This window comes from Dendronephthya gigantea, unplaced genomic scaffold, assembly GCF_004324835.1.
Source record: "Dendronephthya gigantea isolate DGI-Jeju-01 unplaced genomic scaffold, DenGig_1.0 000007F, whole genome shotgun sequence".
Lineage (NCBI taxonomy): Eukaryota > Metazoa > Cnidaria > Anthozoa > Malacalcyonacea > Nephtheidae > Dendronephthya > Dendronephthya gigantea.
In genome coordinates this window covers 3,153,065-3,164,610 of record NW_021163017.1, presented here as the reverse complement: position 1 = coordinate 3,164,610, position 11,546 = coordinate 3,153,065, and the positions used below count along the sequence as shown (strand labels likewise).

The window sequence follows — 11,546 nt, the reverse complement described above, 5'->3', positions numbered from 1 at the left end:
GATAATTGCTTGTTTCTGAATAAATCAAAAACAAAATCAATATTATTTGGAACTCATGCAAGGCTCGCTGGTGTAAGTGAATTTAACATCGGGATTAACAGTCGTTCCATCTAGCGCGTAACGGAATTCAAATATCTTGGGGTTCTTTTTGATGGTCGTCTTACGTGGAAATCTCAAATCAAATCTGGCAATCCAAGGCAACCTAACAATCTACGCCGGCTGGCAAAAGAGTATAATATAGGGATGCTAGGACGAATCAGAAACAATTTAACACCCTATTGTGCGAATATTGTATAATTATGTATGCTTTATTCGGCCTATTCTTGAGACACTGTGTGGAATTGCTGTCGCTCAGGCAGTGCATGCAAAGACTTAGAAAAATTGCAACGGCGTGCCACCAGGATTGTAACGAGAATAAACGATAGTGATAGAGCTATGGGGGTGATGAAGTTCTCTCCAAAGTAGGATTTAGGAAAAATGAAAAACGTTTTCAAACTAGTGAGCAAATGTAATCAAGGACGGTGTCCTCAATTCTTTTTAAAATATTTCTCTTTCAATAATGAACGGACAGTGGAGTCTCAAGGCAAAGCAACAATTTACATCTACCTCGGGTTAGAACTGAACAAGCAAAGAAATCTTTTTACTATAATGATTGTGTAGTTTAATAACAAGCATATTTGACTTTTTCTTCGTATATATCTTTCTTCGTATAATAAAGGTTTATTCATTCATTCATTCTAGGCCGCGACCATAATTATTGCAAAAAGTTCATTCTAATTTCAGGAACTCAAACTGAACTTGAACATAGTGAAAGTATATATGTACTATAATAATTCAGGACTACCCCACATATAATACATGTACACAACGGTTATATATAACACTTTATAGCTACATGTCGTTTCAGTTCAACATATCATAATACGTCGATCGTTTTAAGCCCCGTTTACACTACACTCAATTTATTGGCACGGCACGGCTAAAATGGATACCCGTGCCTAGATTTATTCGTGCCCGGCCTTTGTATTGGTAGCCTGAACATTAATAAAATTGGGCAGGGACTTTCTTTTTAGCCCGGCGTACCGTGCCAATAAATTGACTGTAGTGAAAACGGGCTCACTTTGCGTGTTAAGTTGCGGAATTGCAGATGAGATTTCGTGGAGAAAATATTCGACGAAGACGACATTAACTTTTAGTGAGTTTTACCGTGCCAAATGCATCATTCATTTACTTTGCTTGCACCGCCTGTTTCGCACACCTGAGTATGTTTAAAAAGCGAGTTTATACGTAAGATTGCAATTTTTAAAAACGGATTTTTTTAAAAAAAGAGTTGCGATAACTCCACAGGCAGCCCGGTCACTGCTGTTACGTCATGCTATTATATATGTATATAATTACAATAAGGCTGGCAACTCCCTCGCAAAAAATATAATACATACATTAATACCATCGCTTAAAACAAAAATACTACGCTAGTTTCTTAAAAAAAAACAGATACAAAACACCTTGGATATATTGACTATATTTATCTGTCGTTTTTAGACTTGAAAAAAACTCTAAAATGCTCAAATTTTGCGAATTAAAAGTGTATTTTCGTTGAAATTTTGCGAAACAGAGGCGGGATGCAATTTACTCGACAAACGTCATCATCGGAGAATTCGTCGACAAACTTCTGATTGGCTGTGGCAAGTTCGGAAAATTACGAAGATCTTTTTTCTTGATTGAGTTGACCTTCGTAATTTTCCGAACTTGCCACAGCCAATCAGAAGTTTGCCGACGAATACTCCGATGATGACGTTTGTCGAGTAAATTGCATCCCGCCTCTGTTTCGCAAAATTTCAACGAAAATACACTTTTAATTCGCAAAATTTGAGCATTTTAGAGTTTTTTTCAAGTCTAAAAACGACAGATAAATATAGTCAATATATCCAAGGTGTTTTGTATCTGTTTTTTTTTAAGAAACTAGCGTAGTATTTTTGTTTTAAGCGATGGTATTAATGTATGTATTATATTTTTTGTGAGGGAGTTGCCAGCCTTATTGTAATTATATACATATATAATCACAGGCAGCCCGTTCACTGGTGTTACGTCATGCTATTATATATGTATATAATTACAATAAGGCTGGCAACTCTCTCGCAAAAAATATAATACATACATTAATACCATCGCTTAAAACAACAATATTACGCTAGTTTCTTGAAAAAAAATTACATACAAAACACCTTGGATATATTGACTATATTTATCTGTCGTTTTTTGACTTGAAAAAAACTCTAAAATGCTCAAATTTTGTGAATTAAAAGTGTGTTTTCGTTGAGATTTTGCGAAACAGAGGCGGGATATAGTTTACTCGACAAACGTCATCATCGGAGAATTCTTCGGCAAATTTCTGATTGGCTGTGGCAAGTTCGGAAAATTACGAATTTCAGCTCAATGAAGCTGTGACAGGGGGGGCGAGACAATATTGAGCGGGAATATTTAAAAATTCAACTTTTTGCCTGCCTGTATAGCCACAGGTATAAAGCTGAGCGACACAGCCTATCCAAACGCGAGTTGTGAATTGAAAGTTTAAATATAAGCGCGAAAACACAGAGAAGCAGTAAAAAATGTAGAATATAGTAAAAGAAGAATATGCACCACTCTGGTAAGTAAAATGCAATTAAATTTTTGCAAAACTAGACGTGTAAAATGAATTCTCAAATCAATATTTATCAATGTGAATATAAACATACTGAAGTCAGATTTTTCCAACTTCGTTCTTTAAATTAAGATGGAGCAACAAGGAACACAAACACGTATAAGTAATCGTCTTAGTTCCATATTATGGTAAGTTTTCAGTATAGCTTTGTATTTTTTATGCGTATTTATTTAGGTAAATAGCTAATAAAAATATTCTTAAATTCATATACGTACGTATGCTAGTTCATTTCAAAATGTTGCAAACACAGAATATAATTTGTATAGTTATAACCTCGTCTGTCTTTATGATTTAAAAACCCAAACTGAAAAAACTCTCACGTTTCTCAAAAAGCTATACACTCGACAAAAATATTCATGCACAAAATATATAACGCGGTTTATTTACTTCTATGAATGATACGCCGAGAAAGTTCGGGTTTGAAACTGCGAGCGACAAAGCCGACAAAAAATATAATAATATACGGAGAAATCAGTTTTAAACACAATAAACCTTCACGATTTGCCTGTTCATGAAAACATATTGTCAACAAGATCGATATAGAGCGAAAACATGCCTATAATTTTTGTTAAAAACTCGGGCAATGTCAATGAACGTTTTAGCTGGCCTAAAAAAATATTTAATAGTCAATATACACGACCGTCGACTCGTCGAGCCGCGAACGTACGGAACGGTCTCGGCTGAGTTCGGGAAATCTCACGTACATCCATTTTCGCATCACAGGATCATTTTTTAGTCAAATTTTAAGAATAGCTATCGCAGTATATGAAAAAAAACGACCGAAAATAGTCAGGTGAATATATTTTTTGCAGAAAAGAACATAAATTCCGCCTAATGACGATGTCGATGCATGCGAGGATGCATGCATGCACATATAAAGATTCGAAAACAAACATCTGCATGAATATATAGGTATTAACAACAAAAATTATCTGTAATACATTAATTGAAGACCAAAACTTTTACCAACCTTAACTAGCTTGTCTCATAAGGCCATATATTCTTGTTTTCGCTGTAGATGCATGTAAAAACGTTTTCGAACAAAACCTTCTTCCTTCTATACTTTCAACAAACTTTGCACGTCAACTGCTCGTTCATGTGCCATATTCACCAAGAAAACGAGTTTTCAAGGTCCTTCTCGGGTTCAATCAATAAATCACTTTAGGCAATAAAGCATAAAATACTCACGATGCAAAGAATAAAACGATTAAACGACGAACTGAAAATGCACAACACATGCACACATTTTTGTTTGTGCAAACTGCAAAGCAAAAACTGGTTTGACAGGTTCTTGGGCTGTGACGTAATTTCGTGACACGCGCGCACGCTATGGAAATATTATAAATATATATGTCTAGTCCGTAGTACTTGTGCCATACATAAAGTTTTTGCTCTCTTCTGATTGGTTTCCTATTCACTATTTGCATATCAAATTTTAGGCTTATCTCTCATTATGAAGAGAGTAAAGGCGTTTTCGTTAGTCAGGGAGAAATACTGTCGCATGCGGAAAATTGCGGATTGGCGTGGAATGGAGTTCAGCTCGGGCGTGTAATTTCTTGTGTGTGGAATGGGAACGTTGTTCGGTCGCGTAGTACACTTTCCTCGACGCCAGGCTATCTAAACATCAAGAAAATTGTGAGATCTGATGGTAATGATCAACGCATTGAAAAACTAGACGAGGATTCGTTCCCTAAACTTCAGCGTTTATGTTTCAATAGGTCCGACTGGGTTGTAAATTGTTCTCTAGACCGCACTGTAATTACTTATATTAAGCTTCCAGCAACAGGAGCTATACTGCATATCGATGATCGTCCTATTTTCTGCGAGGTTTCGGCTAGTTTAAGTAAGAACACTGTGACGATTCGTACTCATGGTGACGCAGTCCGTTTGACGCAATCTGAACATACTTTTCAACACTTTGTCCCGGTGTCAGTTGAGAGTATTGATACAATTATTCGCGCAGTTGATGCCGCTTCGCTTTGCATCGGAAACGTCCTACCGAGCGAAACGAAGTCGAACGAACATTTACTGAAGTCAATTGTGCTCGGATCGAAGCTGGTAATTGTGACGTTAAGTGATTTAAAAATGGAAAAGAGATTAGTATCCACGTCATGCTTGTTGTTGCGATTTGGCGTAAAGGCCTGCGAAAATTGCCGGTATGTTTTTCAGCTGTGGAAATCTAGAGAATGGAAAAGAAATAGATCTGGAAAAGATGATGTAATTGGCAACCGTTTCATCAATGAGCGTTGTTTGGCAAGGCCTGGATTGGAAGCGAAACTTCTATCCCAAAAAGGTGAAATCGTAAGGTCACAACGCCAGTTGAAAAAATACGACGAGATGATAGAGCTAGCGGAGATTGACAGTCAAGACATGAGGGTAATATTTGATGGGATAGCAACTGATCGAGTACCAACGAACATCAAATTGTTATGGGAAATGCAAGCAAAGCAAATGTCAGCAAAATCGTCCTATGGGCATAGATGGGACCCAAGGTTTGAACATTTTTTGCATCCAATGTATTGTTGAACTGTTAGAGAATTTTAAGATTTTTTTTATTACTGTTTTCCAGAATTATTCGGTTGGCTCTTGATATTTACTGCAAGAATCCAAGGGCCTTAGACATTATGCGGCAATGTATTGTTCTACCAAGTAACCGTCTACTAAGGTAAAGAAATTTGTTCGTAATACATGATCATACTTTACATCTGGTGGTTAACGGTGTACATGCAGGTTACACCCCTGTTTGAAAGAAAGATTACACGTTACATTAATCGATCTAAATAGTATATTTTTGCTTAACAGGTATTACAAGAACTCAGTATCACAACAACCTGGCTGGAACATAGAGGTTCTTAACTGGTGCCGGAAAGAAGCTGAGAGACTTAAGTTAACAGAAGAAAATCACTGGGGTGGTTTGATCTTTGATGAAATGAAAATCCAGGCAAGCCGTTGTTAAACTCGTAACACGTATCTGTAAAAATACATTATAAATATCATGGCATGCAAAACTGACATGACATGCACTATGTATATATACATATAGTCATGCAGTTAAATTTCATATTCGATTTCATTACTAAAGACTATATATAAAGTGTTCTTTATTTTTATCTTACATGCAATTTGTAATTCCAAATGTGTTCATGTCTTTTAATAATTCGTGAATAAAAGACTGAACATTAAACAGCTAAAGAGGGTCAGTAAATTGTCTGTTGTTTAAACTGAAGTTGGTTGTGTATAAAATTAATAGTAAGCATGCAGCTTTGTCTCTTAGGAAGATTTGCAGATGAAGGTCAGAGATGGAAAGCATGAATTAGTTGGTATGGTAGAACTTGGTCAATTTCATAATGACGTGAAGCACATTGAAACAGGTATTTCGCATGAATATAGCGTGATGCATCATGCGTGAACTAGAGAATGTCAATTATGAAATCTTTGTAATGTTAAAACAATTAATTAAGGGTAATCTGTTCAAGTAAGAGAAGTGTATAATACGGTTTATATACAGATGTATACATATGTATACTATGTTGTAGGATCACAAGCTGCACAAATCGCTACACATATCCTGCAATTCATATTCCTCAGTGATGGTGGATTCAGGTTTCCAGTTGCGCATTTCCCAACGGCCCAGTGTCCTCCTTCAACGTTATATTTTAAATTTTGGGAAGGAGTATTGCTCATGAAGCAAGCTGGATTTACGTATGTTGTTTTTACGAGGTTTTCATGATATAAAGAGCTTAATATTATATATATATATATATATATATATATATATATTATAATTATATTAGCTATAATATATATATATATATATATATATATATATATATATATATATATATATATATATATATATATATATATATAATATATATATATATATATATAAATATATATATATATATATATTATATATATATATATATATATATATATATATATATATATATATATATATATATATATATATATATATATATATATATTGGTATCTGCCTTATTTTTGGTAAAGATGATAAGAGTCAAGCTTTTTTATTCTCCTACATATACTAGCATTTATCACTCGATATGCGATGGTGGTGATTCAAACAGACAGTTCATTAAGATGCACTTTACCGATCACAACCCCATCGATGATCATTTTGCTACAACTAACATGATAACGGGAGATCGTACAGTGTTTATTATGGACTGCAAGGTAAATTTATTCAATCATTATATAGTAGGCTATGACCATATGAGTTCGTATATGCTTAAAATCTTGAAAACCTTAAAAGGTGCATGGCAAAATACATGAGGCCACATGCAGTATTTAAGAATTCTCTCCTGGAACGTCACATTCATGCCCTGTAATAATTGTTTTCTTATGATTTATTTTCTTGTAATAAATTTAATTAGCATAAATTCAAGAAACTGAGAAACAACCTTGAAAAAAGTTCGTTAAGTGGGACTGTCAGGTGTTTTACCAAAGCTGGGCAGCATATATTCTGGGCGTACTGGAAAGAAGCTTACGAATGGGATCAGAGGAGCAACTCCTGCCCAATTCACGAGAAACTAACGGAGGATCATTTTGTGTTAACGCCAAGTTCACGTATGCGAAACAGCCTTGCAGAAGACTTACTGGATAAGAGGATGTATCATTTAATGAAGGTATGAAAGTGGATAAAAATTTAGATACATGCAAATAATACAGTACTATATTTTATATATATATATATATATATATATATATATATTGAATTATAGGCATACAAAGCTTATCTATCAACGGTAGAAGATGGTAACCCGAACAAACTCGATCAATCGATCTTGTTTCTGTTGCACACAAGCCGTATGGTGGAGTTGTTTTCGGACAAACATGTTATTTATCAAATGAATGACATTCGTCTGCACTATCTGTACGAAGCATTGCAATTCTTTCGTGATTGGTATGAAGAGACACAGGCCTCAAAGAATTGGAAGCACTTCCTCTCGACCAAGTTGTGGTTTGACCTAAATTCGATGGTTCTCGGATTCTGTTTCTTGGTACGTATGAAACTGCAACGATTTTCCGGAAGCGTAGTGAAACCCAGCATTATAAATCAAGATGTCGTAGAAAACCATTTTTGTCAGCTAAGAGCAGCGAATGGGCAGAACGAAAACCCCACCTATCTCTTGACAGAGTCTACTCAAAATTCCATAATATTCGGACAAGCAACGATAAGCAAAAAATCAAATACAGGATGCACGAGAAATCATGTTTTCACCGAACTCCCTAAGGACAGCGGACTATTTAGCGGAAGGAAGTAATGCTACGTCATTCAGATTGGAAAAGGCAGTTAATTAGCTTTTATATGTATAAAAGCAACGTGTTAATACTGATGCTAATACCTTTTTAAAATTTGAAACTGAATTAATTGCAACAATTTATAGTTTAATGATTAGCAAGGTTGCCTATAATCAAAAATGATGTACATTGGAATAATAGCAGTCAGTGTCATATTGTTGTCCAGTATATGACCCCGATAGCATGATAAATCATCAATATTAACAAACGTATTATATATAATTGTACTGAAAACAGATAAATTACACATTCACGTGATATTTTGTTCATTCAACGTCATAACATATTTATATATCTTTAAATGTTTGCCGATGGCAATTGTGAATAATAATTTATAATTCAATTAACCAATATATAACTGTGTTATGGCACATATTCTGCATGTGTCTTAATTTTCAATAATAAGAAAAAATTAATGGCGAATGCATGTTTAACCGACTGTGCCAAGGACTGTGGTTCATGAGTGTTTAGATACGATGCAACCTTAATACGGGAACTTTGACTGAGTTTTGCTGATCTTGAAGAACGACAGTATACATAGATGTGACCTGATGTTGAGGCATAATTTCGCATTGTGGGATTTTCCCAGAGAGAGCCGTTGATAACTTTCCTTTATTCCATCTTGATATATACGGAACATCGTATGCGTCGCAAAGAATGTGTAATTCCTTCTTGGTGTATAGGCGAACGAGTCCTCTGTCACCTATTTCAGTGACAAGAGCTAACAGGCGAACGTGTGAGTATCGCTTGCCAATACTTCGGTCCTGCTCGATTTGCTTTAAAGAGACTTTCATCTTTTTCTCTTTTGCTTTCTCTTTACGCTGTAAGACAGCTTTTCGATGTGCCATCGACTTTTGAATGTGATAATCTCGGCGAAAATCACGGAAAAATTGCCCTGCACCCATCCTCATGTAACGCGTGACGACATCTACATACATTTCTTGCACCAAAGGAATCTGAAATGATAAGAATGTTTGTGTTATTACTTGAGTTGTACTTTTCAAATGCATAAGGAATACATATATAAATCAGATATAATAAAAGTACCTGTTTTTCGTGTTCTGTCAACTCAAAGCAGTTAGCAAAAAGCTCTTCTAAATCCTTATCCTCGCAGACTTCATTAATTGAAATCTGCACTACGTTAGCCTTCAAACAATCCAGCCTTTTCTTGTTAATTTTTTCCACTCTTGTTTGCTCAAGTGACATAAAGAAAGCGTGGGCTTCATCGCTAATGTGCAGTAGACCTCTTTCTCGAAACTGCCTACTTTCAGTTACGTTGAGTGTTTCTGGGTCGGATGTTGACGATTGAAGGACCGACAGAGGAATCACAACGTTGTCCTCGAGAAGCTGCGCCTTGGTCAACTCTTTCTTAACCTTAGCTAACAAAGCAGATGATTCACACGTTTTATGGGTCATCGCATACTTTCGTGACTTCTCTAGTGACTTTCTTATGGCCCATCCTCCGACATATCTTATCTTGGCTTTACCTTCTGGCCCCATCATGGATACTTGAAAAGGTAGTGGGTCCTCTACTTCCTGTCTGTGCACGATCTTTGCAACCTCGGACGTTAAAAGATGGTGTAGATGAAAAACCAATTTCATACAAACAGCTCTCTGGCCATCAGTGATATCTTGCCATGTACGAACATTAAACGCCTTCATTACGTCTCTTTGATATGCACTGGTAAAAAACATTGCATGTAACTTCGTTGTCGTTAATGTAAAGTTTGCGTTCGTCATGCGCGTTTCCTCCTCGTTTTCTACCAGATAGTTCTGGAAATTCTCCGCAATTCTACACCAAAATATTCCAACGAGAAATTGGAATGTTTCCAAATTTTCAAGAGCATAGGCTGCTGCACACGACATTGACTTGCTTAGTTGGTCTTGGCAATTGTTATCCTTAATCAAAGTCTTGAAAAATTCCTTGGCAGAAAATTGAGATGGAGGAGTGGATAGCTTTTGGCGTTGTTCCAGTAGACACAACAAAATGTGTTCGAGGCTTACTTCGATACCATCTTCCGTAGTATCAGATTCAAAATGTTCTTTCGGATCTTGACAAACTTTGGTGTCAGTGTTTGTTTCATCTACCGCTAAATATTCAAAAGTGTCGTCCATTTCGTTAAACTCAAGCTCATCAATCTCGCGGGTTTTACAACAATTGAAGGTCGGCATCATGTTTTCTGTTTGGGAAGTCATGATATCAGATAATGAAGAGGGCGGCGGCAATAAGAAGCGCGTTCTAAACCCAATGACTTGTAACGTAGCTTCACGCTTTACTCGGGATAATGCAACATACGTCTGACCAGGAATAAATTCCTGCGAACAATGCACAACAACATTCTGATCCAGTGTCAAGCTTTGGGCCTTGTGAACAGTTATCGCGTAGCTAAGTGATAGCGGAAATTGAGTACGACTCCCTAGCACCTTACCGTCCTTGTTATAGCTGTACCATGTTTGGCGGTCCAAAGGGACAACACCAACTTGAGGAAAATCTACTAGCAATTGTTCGTTTTGAACACCGACGAACTGACCACAATAACCGTTCCTTAACTTGGAATTGACATTGAAAAGAAGCACGACTCTACATCCAGGCTTTAGAGATAGCACAGCGTCGATGGTTCTGTCAAGTAGCTTGGCATTGCCATTATCAATACTCCTGAAACTGATTTGAGAGCCATCGAGAGAAGCCAGAATTTCAGCATTGTGAACATAGACGGGTAAACGTTTGAAGTATATATGGAGAGGAGGTTTATTGTCGGTTCCAGCGCATTCACGGGCTAATGAAGTCAAGTAATCTTCTGTTTCCTTCTCGCATTTTCCCAATCGTATTTCATCAAGAGCATGTTTGAGGCGAATTTCTGCCTCATCTTGTCGCAGTATCTCGGTTAGTTCGTATCGGTGTGGAAAGACTGTTTGGAACAGATTGCTCTCATAAATCGGAATACCAGAATCAATCACATTAGGTATTGGCTTCAATTGCCAAAAGTCCCCAACCAAAATTACTTGAATTCCACCAAAGGCCAAATCGTTCTTTTTAATTTTCTGATTGATAACGTTAACCAAGTTGAACAAGCGTTCACTAGACATGGATATTTCATCCCAAATCAGAACATCGCAATCCCTCAGATCTTCAATGACATTTTCTTTTTGAAGGCATCGATCAATTAGCCTATGCGCCGGTAATTGGGCTGTCTGCAAACCAAATTGTGAATGGACAGTGTTAGCCATTTCCCCGAAAGTCTCACATGCGATGCCTGTTGAACAAACTATTCGCGTATTCTGACCTCTTTTATCTAGCTCTCTCTTAATTTCATTGACTAGCACAGATTTTCCAACACCTGCACGACCTAATATGCAAACATTGTGCCCTTTTATGGCGACATCAAAAATGTGTCGTTGTTTTGATGTAAGAATAAGTTGCTTTGACATTCCAATGTATTAATGTACACCCATTCAGGAGTCTGCAAAATCAGAAGAGAGCAAAAACTTTATGTATGGCACAAGTACTACGGACTA

The 11,546-nt window shown here is 36.5% G+C and overlaps 1 protein-coding gene across 1 annotated transcript; it reads left to right on the top strand.

The window, feature by feature from the left end:
- Positions 1-2,520: 2,520 nt before the first annotated feature.
- On the top strand, positions 2,521-7,360 carry LOC114517214. The gene is made up of 8 exons (XM_028536871.1): positions 2,521-2,829; positions 4,141-5,193; positions 5,271-5,366; positions 5,504-5,642; positions 5,976-6,072; positions 6,238-6,403; positions 6,758-6,902; positions 7,103-7,360. Exons 1-8 carry the CDS (start codon positions 2,774-2,776, stop codon positions 7,358-7,360), a joined length of 2,010 nt encoding a protein of 669 aa, XP_028392672.1. The 5' UTR covers positions 2,521-2,773.
- Positions 7,361-11,546: the final 4,186 nt, after the last annotated feature.

Bases quoted from the DNA above. Each gene is read 5' to 3' on its own strand.
- LOC114517214 (XM_028536871.1), top strand. From the start codon at position 2,774: ATGGAGCAACAAGGAACACAAACACGTATAAGTAATCGTCTTAGTTCC. The intron at 5,194-5,270 runs GTTTGAACATTT...ACTGTTTTCCAG, and splicing joins GGGCATAGATGGGACCCAAG to AATTATTCGGTTGGCTCTTG. The intron at 6,073-6,237 runs GTATTTCGCATG...ACTATGTTGTAG, and splicing joins CGTGAAGCACATTGAAACAG to GATCACAAGCTGCACAAATC.